This window comes from Antechinus flavipes, chromosome 1 (assembly GCF_016432865.1).
Source record: "Antechinus flavipes isolate AdamAnt ecotype Samford, QLD, Australia chromosome 1, AdamAnt_v2, whole genome shotgun sequence".
In the NCBI taxonomy this organism is placed as follows: domain Eukaryota; kingdom Metazoa; phylum Chordata; class Mammalia; order Dasyuromorphia; family Dasyuridae; genus Antechinus; species Antechinus flavipes.
The window spans coordinates 277,496,618-277,511,186 of record NC_067398.1 but is presented as its reverse complement, the minus strand read 5'-3'; the positions used below and the strand labels follow the sequence as shown (position 1 = coordinate 277,511,186).

Genomic DNA, 14,569 nt, shown 5'->3' with positions numbered 1-14,569 from the left:
TGAAAAAGCTTACTAGTGTCATTGCTTTGAATCAAATGACATAATCATGTCTACATTTAATAGTAAATATAGAAGCATGTTTGTGAAACCTTGGTCATGAAGGTTAAATAACAGATGACTGAGTTCCTAATCACATCTAAAGATAGTCTGATGTCCCTTAAAAAACAGAGTTAGAGAAACAAGAATAACAATGGCAGTTCTTACACTATTCTGAATGGCTTCTTAATGGGGTTGTGATTCTAATCAAATAAAGATCCTGAATTACTACTCTTTAAAAGCTTAAAAGACACTCGAAAATTTGAGAACAAAAATCTTCAAATAAAAAGATTCAGATAAAAATTATCTGCATAGGTTCAAACTGAAAAGCAACGAAAACTCTAAACAATAACAATAAACAAAATTCTGGCACAATCACTATATTGTGATGACTAAAGACTTTCATAAATTCCATATATTCATACCATAAAGTCACCATAAATTCCATAAGTGGATTCTAATGTCTTAGTTGTACACTATCATCATATAAATATTAGATTATTAGAACTTTTATGTTCCCAGAAAGTATATTAGTGGCAAAATTAATATAGCTAACATGATTCAAAAGTGATTAACTGGCACTGGCTAAATTACATAAAATATTTCTATTCAATTACTAGACTTTTTTTCCCTACAAAATTACTGCTTTACATTAATAGCCTATCATTGCTGTTTATTAATTAAATGGTTTGCTACATAAGGCACCACTGCTTTAACGTCATATAAAGATGAACTTACATCTATTTCCTCAGGAACACAGTGTGATTTCATAGATGAAAGGAGTTCCATTACAAGAATAACCTCTCCAGTGAGCATTGGAATAATGCTCTGACCCTATGCAATAAAATAAAATTAGGTTAAAAAAAGATTATACCCAACAGGAAGATCTTGGTAAGGAAACTACTAACAATGAAAACAAGGAGATAACCAGAAGCTCCATTTGTAAGTAAGAAATGTTTACTAACATTAAAAAGGGCCAAATAAAACAAATTTCTCACTCAAGGCTTCTAAGGGTTTGTGATAAATCATCAATTTATGTCAGGGTGTGACAAATTCAATAATGGAAAAGACTTTCTGGAAAAATTTAAATAATCTTTGATTATTTCTAAACCCTTAGAAGCCTTGGTTTAAAAATTAATATTTCTAATTTAGTACTGGAGATGTAAAAAGTAATTAAAAAGATATTCTACTGCACTTTAACATGTTGCAACTAGGGAAGCTAAAAAGACAACATAATTTGGAAATCTTTTTATCAAATAATTTCAAGTAGTGAAGCCTGGCCTCATATTAGGACCCTTATGACTGCTAATAAAATATTCTTTCTATAAACAAAAGGAAGTTTATACATAACAACATGAATTTTAGAATAAAAACTATCCTCTGATCTCAATATTATATTTTTCATCAGTACAGGTTAAACATAAAATTTTCAAATATACTTCTTGAACCAAAAGGAAACATTTATCCTTCACTGTAATTTAGACACTTAACATATATGGTCTCAAATATGGATCCTACAAGTAAACAAATTATCTAAAACTTACCCTACAGAAAAGGAGAATAAACATGGCAAACTGAAGTTGATGTTATTCCTGCACTGATTGTCCCATCATTCCCCCCTCATCTATGTCTTGGATTCTACTTTATGAGGATAAATAATTGGATAAATTTCTTTAGTTTTATTCAGTAATTTTTAAATGTTTTGTTCACAAAGATTTAAGATTCCTAGCAGCTCAGTATTCAATATAATAGTAATTAGGTCAACCAAAAGAACCACCAGACCTTACAAACATGTTATACATGCATGTGCACACAAACATCTATATATGTGATTGTAGGTATTTATACATATATACATACATAAAACTATGAACTCTTTAATAATTATCTTTAGTAACAATAGCATTCGATGGCATATGCATTCTTTTTACCTGATCTTCCATTCTTTCTGTTCCTTCTAACACAATCTTCTGGACATTCTCTTGCCTCTCCTGGGCAAAAAAAAAAAAAGATTAACCGATAGTGGTACTATAATTTAACTATATATTCATAGGAGCAGAAGTCAATTGGTAAATTATTTTAGGTGATGTTTCACTTCATAAATTCCCAGAAACAGGAGGCATGTGAAACTAGTTATGGTCCTACAGACAAGGAAAGAACAAAATAAGCCAGGTCACTGGCAAAATGTTAAGTTAAACTTTATTCATAAAACAGTGACTTATACCTTCCTAAATGAACAGGATATTAGATCTAAAAGTTATGGCTGAATAGTGAAAACTCTTATTAAGAAAATAAAAAATGTTTTCCTTTGTCACCTAGCAAGTCTTCCCAAGATTTAAAGTAAATTTTACATTTCTTTGTACTTTACTAAGTAAATCTACAAATCTTCCTTTCCCCACTGCAGTTGTAGTGAGAAAATTGGAATACTCATTACTCTTTGCTGCCACTTTCAGATTCTCCTCCTCACCATTATAATTCAGCACTCTCTCCTTCCCTTTAGGATCCACAATATTCAAATTCATTGTCTAACTGAAATAGCAGGGATTATAGAAGAGGTGGCAAGAATGTACAAAAAACTAGGTAAAAAAGAGCTTAACATCATTAATTATCATATGGTATGATTATTCATCTACAGTCAGCTATCTATGGCAATAAAGTGAGTCTAGGAAGCACTGCCAACAAAAGCAGTAGAGGTGATAGAAATCCAGATGTGTCATTTAAAATTCTTAAAAATCATGCTGTTAAAATGTTGCCAGCAAATTTGGAAAACTCAACAATGACCATTATATTCTTACCCCAAAGAACGGTAATGTCTAGAAATATTCAAATTACCTAACAACTGCCCTCATTTCACATGTTATGCTCAAGATTTTGCAAGTTAGGTTTCAACAATATGTGAACCAAGAAGTACCAGAAGTGCAGGTTGGTTTTCAAATGGGAGATCAAATTGCCAACATTCACTGGAATGGAAACCAAAAGGATTCCAGAAAAACATCTACTTCTGTATCAATGACTACACCAAAGTTTTTGACTATGTGGATCACAACAAAATGTAGCAAGCCCTCAAAGAGATAGAAGTAACAGATCATCTTAATTGTCTCCTGGAGAAACCAGTATGTGGATCAAGAAGAAACAGAACCAAACACAAAACAACTGATTGGAATAATATTAGAAAAGGAGTAGGTCAACATTGTATATTGCTACCTCATTTATTTAATTTACATGCAGTGAAATCAAATCAAGTGAAAATATATCAAGTGAAATAAATGCTAAGCTGGATGAACCAAAAGCTGGACTTGGAAGTTAATTTGACAGAAAAGGACAATGATAAATGTTGGAAAATATGAGGGAAAAAAGAAAGACACTAGACTGTTGAAGTTGTGAGCTGATCTAATCATTCTGGAGAACAATTTGGAACTACACCCAAAGGACAATCAAACTGTGCATAATCTAGCAATACTACCAGTAGATCTGTATCCCAAAGAGATCATTAAAAAATGAAAAAAGATCTACATGTACAAAAATACTTATAGCAACTCTTTTTGTGGAGGCAAAGAATTAGAAATTGAAGGAATGGTCATCAATTGAGAAATGGCTGAATAATTTGTGTAATATATAATGGAATACTATTATGCTGTAAGAAATGACAAGCAGATGGAACAGATTTCAGAAAAATCTAGAAAGGCTGGTGTAATCTGAGGCAAAGTAAAGTGAACAGAACCAGAAAAACATTGTGCACTGTAACAGCAACACTGAGCAATGATCAACTGAACAACTTAACACTTTTCAGCAATACAGTGATGTAAGGACAACTCCAAAGGATTTATGACAGAAAACTGCTGAAGTCTGAATGCATATCAAAGCATACTATTTTCATTTTATTTTACTTTTTGTGGTTCTTTTCTCTTGATCATTGTCTTTTTTTCCCAGATGACTACAGTGGAAATGTTTTATATGATTGCATATATAAATATAATTGTATCAAATTACTTACCATCTTAGGAAGGGAATAGTAAGAGAGGAAAGGAGAAAATTTGGAAATGAATGTAAAAAATACTTTTATATAAAATTGGAAAAATAAAATGAAGAAAAAATATTAACAATCTCAGAAATGTTGAATGATGTCACTCTGATTAACAGAAAATGAATTAGAATTAAGAAGGTAAGGGTGAAAAGAGTGTAAAAGATGGTTTGAAGCTTAACATTTAAAAAAACAAATCAAAAAAGGAGCTGAAAACTAATCATAGCAATTGGTCCTACCACTGTCTGGCAAGAAAATTAAAGAAATGGATGCAGTATCAGATTTTATATTAATGAAACTCAAAGATCATCACAGATGGCAATGAAAGGAGAGTTATGGTAAATTTGGCAACATACTAAAAAGCAGAAATATCACTTTGCTGACAAAATTACATGTAGTTAAAGCTCTGGGTTTTCCAAGAATTAATGTATAGCTGTGAGTTGGAATATAAGTAAAGCTGAGTGCTGCACAATCAACGCTTTCAAATTGTGATACTTAAACTTGCCATGAACTTGGACAGACTTTAAGACAGTGGGGGCCTGGTGTGTGCCCATGGAATCTCAAAAAATTGAATGTGACTGAACAATAACAAATCTAGGTCCTGGAGGATATTATCTATCTATCTATATCTTCCTAATAAATTTGCAATCTCACTGTGGATTTTCTAAACATTCTGTATCCTCAAAGTTCCCAATGCACCTCCCAGTTATATATATTTTCACTACATTCTTGATCAAAATATTGAGGCCATTTGCTAAGATCTCCATTCCCTTCCTCATCAAACCTTATCAGTTAGTTACTTTCCCCCCACTATTTTCTCCTTTACCCATCTTGCATGAACGTGGTCTTAGTCGTCATGTATGCAAACTCCTCTAAATGCATCTTGGTTCCCATTTCTTCTCTTCTCCAATGGATTAATCCTTCTTCCCTCCTTTTTTTTTTTTCCTCTTCTCATTTTTCTGCTAGATAAATCAACTTAGAAACTTATGCCTTCCCAGCATTCCCTATCATTATGGCCCTTTCTTCCCTCAGATTGGATCAACACTGAAGAATTGAGGACAGGAGTTGAAATAAGAGAATTGAGACCCTACCAGTCCCTGAGGGATAAAGGAAGGAGAATATCCTATAGATAGATAATATCTTCCAGGATCTAGTTTTGTTATTGTTCAGTCACATTCAATTTTTTGAGATTCCATGGGCACACACCAGACCCTTCTGTCTTCCACTGTCTTAAAGTCTAAGTTCAGATCCTATCCATGTTTAAAGACAGGAGCTCAGGAGTTACCATTTTCCACCTAATTGCTTCCTTAAGACATTTTGCAACATAGTTCAAAACTCACAACTTCTCAGATCATTTCCTAACCCAACAACATGACTTTACAAAGCCCCTGGTTGGATAAGTCTTCTCTATTATTCTCTCCCCACCCCCAATTTTATGTGTTGTCTTCTCCCCCTTACATTATGAACTCCTTGAGAACACGGATCGTGGTATACCTTTCTCTGTATTTGCAGTGCCTGAAACATTTGTGGTTGTTCAGTCATTTCAATTATTGTCCTCCTATTGTGAAGCCCATTTTGGTGTCTTCTGGGCAAAAATACTGGAGTGGTTTGCCATTTCTTTGTCCAGCTCTTTTTTTTTTTAAATGGGAGGAACAAAGTTAAATGATTTGCCCAAGATCACAGTAAAAGTCTGGGAAGCCCATGAACTTTTTCTTTTCAAAAAACATTTTGATAATTGTATTTCAATATAATTGACTGAATGGCTGAACTGTAATGGAGAGCAGGTCTTAGAATTAGTGAGGAAGACCAGCATTCTGGTTTATTCTGACAAATGTCTTTCCTGGGGCAGCTAGGTGGCGCAGTGGATAGAGCACCAGCCCTGAAATCAGGAGGACCTGAGTTCAAATCTGGTCTCAGACACTGTCTAGCTGTGTGACCCTGGGCAAGTCACTTAACCCCAATTGCCTAATAAAAAAAAAAAAAAAAAAAAAAAAGTCTTTCCTGTGTCACTGATCATTCATTAGTGTTTCTAGACCAAAGCTGTGGATCTTCATCCCCTATGAAGTCATGTAACTGAATGTAGGTGTGGGAATTAAGAAAAAGCTGGTAACAGTAAAATGCTCTAAATACTGCAGTATCAAATATTCTGCCAATTAATTCTTTGTAAAAATAAATAAGCACATCCTTCTCATTAGCATGCAAATTTGCTTTTGCCTTTAATAAATGATAAAATTATATATAATTATGTAAATGGTATGTAAAGAATGATTTTAAAATAAATTTATAACATTATCAGTAAATGTTTGATTTGTATATTTTATATACCTATATACCTGAAGTTACATAAAATTTGTTGGGTGAAAAGGGTTTGAGAGTAGAAAAAGTTTAAGAAGCCCTGTCCTTTGGCAACTCTCAAACTTCCAGAAGAAATTTTATTACTGGAAATTCTTTACAACAATAAAATTAGAGGTCAGGACTAAATATAAAGATGCCACTAGCAAGAAAATCAAATATATTTAAGAGAGATTTGACTCAATGACTACTAAAAGATGTACGTATGTAGCATTTTTTAAGGTTAGCACAAAAATGGATAATTCATAGTATATCTCTTGGAATGATGTTAAGTATAGAACACAGAGTTAGCTGAGCAATGGATCAGCACTTAATTTCTTAATTTGCCTTAATTTCTAGGTAAAACCTTAGTTTTAGGTACAATCTTCAGAATTTTCAAATAGGCTGTTTTTATTTAAGTCCTATTAAAAAATATGCTTATTCAAGCCTATATTTTCACTTGTGTACCTACTTCTGGCTCAAGATTTAGTTTATAAGCAAAAAACACTATGATACTTCATCATGATATCAAATAGTGTTTGTTTGAACTCTGTATTTTAATAATGAAAAAAAATTATAGCCAATACACACAAATACTATCATGATGACAAAGAAAAATTTTTATATCAAGTAAGATTCTAGCAGGTGTAGAGGGGAATAGAACATGAGGATAGCTTGAGGAAACATCTCTGTGAAAAGCAAAGTAATATCAAATACCAAAAAGTTAGTTGTAATATTACAGTACAATATGAATGATGTAGCATAAATTGTCAAGAATAGCATCTGCAGTTTAGAATTACAAAAGGATCAAATGACTTAAAAATATTAGAATTATATTTTTCTATTTCCTCTTATCTCATTTAACTTGAACAAAAGCATATGTAGTTCTATTTTCATCCCTGAAAACTATTTTGTTATCATTATTTATGAAATATTGATCTTATTTCTTTTAAGCAACTCGACAGCAAACTAAGATTCCTTAAAGTCCCTGCATTTAAGTAGCAGCTATTGAACCCTGGGCAACTTACTTTGTCTCTCAGTGATTCAGGCAATGAAGACTGTAAAAAAACAAAGCAAGTGCTTATCTGCATTGGAAGAGGGAATTACACAACTGAAATCATTGGTCAAGAATAAATAGAATACAGTAATATTTATTACAGTAATAAAGTAAACGATGGACTTAAGAACCTACTTACCTTATGCATCCATATCCTTCCTTTCCTGATAATATGTGTTAATCTATCAACACATACTCTATGAAGGGGAAGGTAGAAACTGAGTTCAGTTTGTGGAAGTATTATCGACAAACCATATGTACTCCTATCCCCATTCCAGTTTCCATCAAAGATTAATGACACAATAATCACTCCTTTTTCAGACAGCACAAAAAACTTCACATCTATGGCTCCACTCTCTGCGTTCCGAAGGATTTCTCCATTTAGAGTATGGTTAGCAAGAAAAGTTATTTCTCCATCACTGAGAAGAAGTTGTTGTTTCTTGGGAGCCCAAATATGCCTTACTCTAGGGCCAAGAATGTTGTCCCAGTATGCAAAAGTAGCTGCTAATAAGGGTGAATCACCGTTTAAAGCAATCTCAGTCTTGGCAACAGCTGGAGATGGTGGTGGACAGAGAGTAGACATGATTGTATTCTAATTGTTACATTATCACAATGTTCAGATGACAATCTAAAAAAAGGGGGAAAAAAAAACAGTTGTTAAATGTCTACCAATATCTTCAAAATTTAAAACCCCACAGTAATAGCTGATTTTGACTCAGCCTTCACATTTTTTTTCATTACTTAAAAGCAAAAAGATTTTTTAAGTGTCCTTCCATTTGGATACTGATAGATTAGGATAATATATACCCTAAAATATATTCAATAAATATTTGTTGATAAAACTTAAGATAAATTCACTTTCCCAGAGATAAAACTCAAAATCCAAAACACAATCAGAATCAGAACCAAGAAGTAATGGAAAAGAGGCCTATAAATGTGACTAAAATTTATATGTCTCTTAAGAGAACTCTTTTACAGAAATCTGTATTTTACATGGTTTCTCTTAAGATCATAGAAGTTTAAAAGCTGAAAATTAGAAAAGATGGGATGGTAATGAAGTAGATATGTTAAAGTAGCATAAAATTACATTGCAAAAGAACTATTAAAAAAGCAAGCAAAAAAAAGTACTGTCATGAATATTTTTGAAATATGGGTCTTGTTTCTTGTGTGATCTCTGAAGTATATTCTTACAAGCAGTACTACTGGGCCAAGAGATATGCACAGGTTAGTGACTTTTAGGGGCCCAGTTCCCAAATTGTTTTTCAGAATGGCTAGACCAATTTACTTCTGCCAACTGGCCTATATCCAGAACAGGAATTGTCATTTTCTCTTGCCATCTTTGCAAATCTAATGGGTGTGATATGGAATCTGTTTATATCCTTTGGCTATTTATTTATTATCTATTACTCTTCTGACTTCATTAAGAATACTATCTTTGACTTGTACACAGAATAATTATAAAGAAATAGATGCCTATTCCTTCTCTGATCACTGGTTTTCCCTCCTAAAAATTTATCATGGTGGGAAAAACACCCCTATTTTAAAGAATTTTAAAAATATAAAGTCAAGTCCACTCATTAATATAGATTCTTTTTAAATGTACTAAGTTCCTAATATAAGCGTTCTAAGATAGCTGAGAAATTCTAGTGGTTCCATTATCATCAATTAGAACAAAAGAACCATTTTCTCCAGACCATTTTCTACATTGTTTTATGTTGTATTAGAAGATATTCTGCTTCTAATTTTCTTCCAATTTTTCAATTTAGGCTGTATTTTACACCAATTTTGCACGTGGCTGACAAAACAAGACTGCTCTCTGCTAAAGTGTGTTTTAGAATCTGTACCTCTTTATTGCAAATTCTGTTTCATTCAACTTTCCTATGAAAATGGTGATAAGTAACCAACTAAATTTAAAAGTTTTACCAATTTATATTAGATCTGTTTCTTTAAAATGTGTTGCTCTTTTTCCTATGGTTTTACTTATCTAGAAAGTACATACAGCATATAATTGCTCAAGTGTACAAATCCAGTAACATTTCTTTAAAGCCAGTGAAATTTTTAACTAATCTATGACTTCATTTTATTTCAAGCTTTGTAATCTTTGCTGGTAATGGATTTATATATCCCTTAGAAATTTCTAAATCTAATTACGTTACTTTGCCATCCCGTTTTATTTATTTTTGTGTGAAGCATATTCCATAGCCATCCAATCTGGGCACTTTATTGTCTGTCCTGCCACAACCTAAGCACCTTCTTCCCCTTTTCCAAAACTTGTAGTGGTAACAGCTACCAAATTACCAGCACTGTTTCTGGAAAAGGCTCTCAAATAGCACTTAAGATGTGCTTAAATATCACAGGGACTTCCCAGACCCAAACTTCCTTCTTTGTGCAGTTTCACCCACATTAAATTGTAAACTTCCTCAGGCTAGAAATGGTCAATTCTTAATCTTAATCAATATCCAGTTTAGCAATAACCACTATTTAAAAAATTAGATTTTCATTCATTTCATTTCATTAAGAGGCCTGATATGTACATAAATCAAGCAGCTCCTAAATACATGTTCCTGAGTCAGGTTTGAGTAAAGATATCCTCAAAGTACCTGCTTAGTATTCCACAAGGATATCAACCATATTGTTTAGAATACTTTGCGACTTCCACCACATCCACACTTCCACCAACTGCTTCTAAATATAACACATCCCCAGCTGTTGAATCTTCAACCAGTTTTTCATTTTTTAAAGGCTTAGTTTGCAAAATGGAAAATGTCTTAAACAGATTCTACCAACTCTGGACACTAGACTTATTAAAATGCAAAAGTTTGATGCTTAGTTCTGAAAAAGGGACATCTTTTTTAAAGAATAGCTTTTTGTTTTCAAAATATATGCAAGGATAGTTTTCAACATTCATCCTTACAAAACCTTCTAAATTTTTCTCCCTTCCTTCCCCTCCCCCCCCCTTAAACAGCAAGTAATCAAATTAAGCATGTGCAATTCTTCTACACATTTCCACATTTACCATGCTGCACAAGAAAAATAAGATCAAAAAGAGAAATAATTTAAAAAAAAAATGCGAACAACAAAAGAAGTGAAAATACTATGTTGTCACCCATATTCAGGCCCTATAGTCCTCTCCAGCACAAGTCTAATGGAAATGGCCTTATCCTTGAAAAGTACCATTAGGGACATGTTTTCAAAAACAAGAGAAGGATTTTTTTTTTTCAATAAAATATGCTAAGTTTGGCTTTGCTTGCAAAGGTTTTCCTCTATGTGTTTAGTAAAGCCACAAGCAGTACAATTTTTGATGCTCCCATACATACTGATTATTTTCTTTGCATAAATTAACTTATAAAGTTAAAGTACTTTTCACACAAATATACAAAAAGAGGACAAAAACTAATCAGATGTGATCATCACAATGAGCCCTTAAACACAAGGATTTTTATCCGTTTTTTAATGTCCTGGATCCTTCCTTCGATGTCTAGTAAAATTAGTCTCCTCCAAATAATTATTTAAAAATAGGTAAGAATCTTGGAGTCAGGGCCACGAATCAGGTCTTAGACACTACCTTTGTGACCCTGGACAAAACACTTAATCTGTTTGCCTCAATTTCCTCATCAGCAAAAGGGGGATAATAATAACTTCTACTTCCCAGAGTTGTCTTGAGGATCAAGAAGTATTATTTGTAAGACGCTTCGCAAAATTTAAAATGCTACATGTTACCCATTAGTTTTTTTTTTTTAATCCATAGCCAAATGCTAAATTTCAATCAGCGATTAATTAAAATAAAGATGTGACTTTCTTCCCATCTAAATTCCCCAAAGCCATGGAACATATGCCCAAATTGTAAAGCAGGCACTCCTTGGAGCACGTTAGCAAGGTTTGCTACCCCTTCCTCTACGTGAACAAATAGAAGCAGTCACACAAGTAAGCTGCCCAAATTAAGAAATTATTCCACCTCATTTTCCTACTCTCTTTACCTTTAATGTATCTCATCAGGAAGAGGAGCCCTAAAGCGTCGGGGATCTGAAACGCAAATTTTCACCTTCAGTCGGGATTCGACTCTGCCACCTGTCCTGCTCGTCCCACGCAGATCTTAGTTTTTGTCCGCCAAACCAGACAATCGGGTGGGCTTGAAGGATTAACAACTGCCTCGGAGGGGACAGATGCAGAATAGGAAACAGATGACCAGCACACTAGCTTTCCGCAGCATTTCAGCCGCAACTACATTATCTTTCCGTCCTATGCGGCAAAGGGGGCGGCGTAGAGCAGGCGCGTGCCTTCCAGTACCAGAGGAAAGCGCCGAGTCAAAGAACAGCTACTCTAGGAGTCCCCATCCCAGAATGCCCCGGGTGGGGGCGGCGACTACAAAGGAACGAAACTGACCTGAACTTGTCCAGCCAAGCATAGTTCCCCCACCCCGCATGACAGGGGAGAGCGGCGTATTCTCCCAGAACTGGCCACTTAGTTTCTCACAGATAAAGTCGGACTAAAAGAGATTGAATTCTGAAGGGAGCAAAGTGTCACACCACACAATGTTCCTTCCCATCAAGTCGCAGGCCGCCCCTCCACTTTGCTCACTCACCTACAGCTCCAGCAGCTGTCTCCGGCAAAAGACCGCAACCGCAGGACCGCCCCTTCCCTGCATGGACTCGCCCTGTACCCATCCCCTCCTTTCTTTTACCAACCTTCCTCAACTCGTCCAGTCTTGTGCAGCACCGATTGGCCCAAAACTGAAAGTTATCAGCCCACTGCCCGCTTCCGGCCCCTATTTTCTACTTCTCTTTGTGATTCAGTCAATACCGACTGTTTATCGACAATATCAGTTTATCGACAAACGTTGTTCTTCTCTAGTGAATACCTTACGAGCTCGGAGGATTTCCGGCCTGCACTAGTCAAGAAATTAGTGAGGTGTTTCCTCACTCGCCTCCTAATCCCTTGATGATTACGCCGGCAGAGAGGAGAGAAAGGGCAGGAGAAAGAGAGCCTAAATACGCCATCGTGACTATGGGCGGAATTTGTAGTCTACTCTCTTCCTATTTTGATGGGGCGGGGTGGAACTCCTGGCAACACTGGGGTTGGTCAGGGGAAGGAGGGAAGGAGGGGATGTTCCAAAATCTAATTACTGAAATCGGAGCTGATTAGGGAGGAGGAGGGTAGGAAATTGGCGTGTTACGTCACACATCGTCTCTCTTGTGCGAGATGGCGTAAGCTATGGCGTAGCCCAAGAGCGCTCTCTATGTTTTGCTTATGTGAGGCCGATAACTCAAATAGAGAAAGTTAAGGGAGGGGAAGTCGTTTAAAAGCAACCACCATTAAAGGGAGAGTTTTTTGGAGAGAAGCTATGATTTGAACCATTTGAATTAGATCGCTGAGGTTCTTTACAACTTCAAGGTGCAGAAATTCCTCACTTTAAGTGTAGCTTTTGATCTTCTTGCAAGTATGGCTACACATTTAACAATTTGTTTTTGTTTTTGTTTTTTATCCAGACTAAAATGCTGTTTATATGACTGGACGTCATATAAACCGTCACTTTGATTTCCCTAAGCCTCACTTTCCTCGTTTGTAAAACGAGATTGATGATATTACCTAGCTCAAAGGGTTGGTGATGAGGAACAAATGAAATTCATTGCACTTAGTTTTTTTCAAAGTACAACTCAAACGCCACTTCTTTCAGCAGGCCTTTCTAAATTCCTCTCTGCTGCTACTGCTATCCCCCAGCCTTTCCTCCAAACTAATTTGTATTTCATGTATTTTTACTGTGCATATTACGGTCCCCCAGCCTAATATTTGGGCCCCTTGTAAGTGGGAGCATCAAAAAAAGTGCATTTTTATCTCTATTTTTAGCGAAGTGGTCAGTCCACAATAGGTGCTTAATTAATTGATATGGCTTCTTGGCCATAAAAAAAAGCAAAAAAAAAAAAAAAAAAGTTTTTACAATGCAGGGGAAGTAAGAGGGAGTGAGGGAGTGAACCTTATTGTCAACAGAATTGGCTCAAAAAAAAAATAACATATTGGGGGACATATTGGAGGAATGAATGGTCAGAAAGTAAAACACTTGAGGGACAGAGTGAAAGAAAAGGAACAGAATAAATGGGGGAAATGTAGTTAGTTATAGTAATTATAAAAAGAATTTTGAAGCAAGTTTCTCTGATGAAGGGCTCATGTCTGAAATGTATAGGGAACTGAACCAAATTTATAAAAATAAAGACACAAAAAAAGAAGCTATATCTCAAATGATAAATGATTACACATGACCCCATACCCAAAGAACTATAAAATCATGCATATTCTTTGACCTAACATTGCCACTACTAAGCATACATCTCAAAAGAGATTAAAAAAAAAAAAAAAGAACCTATATGGTAAAAAATGTTTATAGCAGCTCCTTTCTCAGGGCAAAGAATTAGAAAGTGAGGGGATGCCGATCTATTGGGGAATGGGTAAATATGATTATGATGGAACATTTCTTTTTGTTTTATAAGAAATAATGAGCAGGATCCTCTCAGAAAACAAAATCGAAGCAAACAATAATTAAAAAAAAATACTGTGTTGTGATCCATATTCAGACCCCACAGTCCTCTTTCTGGGTACAGATGGCTTTCTTTCTTTTCTTTTCTTTTTCTTTCTTTCTTTCTTTCTTTTTTTTTTTTTTTTGTAATTTTATTTTATTTTTTCAAAAATAATTATAACTTTTTATTGTCAGTACACATGCATGGATAATTTTTTACAACGTTATCCCTTGCACACATTTCTGTTCCGATTTTTCCCTTCCCTCTCTCCACCCCCTCTCCTTGATGGCAAGCAGTTTTATACATGTTAAATATGTTACAGAATATCCTAGATACAATATATGTGTGCAGAACCCAACAGTTCTCTTGTTAACACAAGAAGAATTGGATTCAGAAGGCAAAAATAACCTGGGAAGGAAAACAAAAATGCAAACAGTTTGCACTCATTTCCCAGTGTTCCTTCTCTGGGTGTAGCTGTTTCTGTTCATCATTGATCAATTGGAACTGAATTAGATCTTCTCTTTGTCAAAGAAATCCACTTCCATCAGAATACATCCTCATACAGTATTATTGTTAAAGTGTATAATGATCTGATTCTGCTCATTTCACTCAGCA

General features: G+C 34.7%; 1 protein-coding gene across 5 annotated transcripts in view; it reads right to left on the bottom strand.

The window, feature by feature from the left end:
• The window catches only part of C9orf72 (C9orf72-SMCR8 complex subunit), a 29,218-nt gene extending 16,626 nt beyond the window's left edge, over positions 1 to 12,592 (bottom strand). For 2 of the 5 annotated variants that reach the window (XM_051961516.1, XM_051961547.1), the window contains exons 1-4: positions 12,131 to 12,592; positions 7,585 to 8,073; positions 1,968 to 2,027; positions 775 to 870 (exon numbers count right to left, since the gene is read on the bottom strand). In XM_051961516.1, coding sequence (XP_051817476.1) covers positions 775 to 870; positions 1,968 to 2,027; positions 7,585 to 8,028 — 600 coding nt within the window. In that variant the 5' untranslated portion in view covers positions 8,029 to 8,073; positions 12,131 to 12,592. The other 3 variants (XM_051961525.1, XM_051961540.1, XM_051961531.1) reach the window with 3 other exon arrangements.
• Positions 12,593 to 14,569: the final 1,977 nt, after the last annotated feature.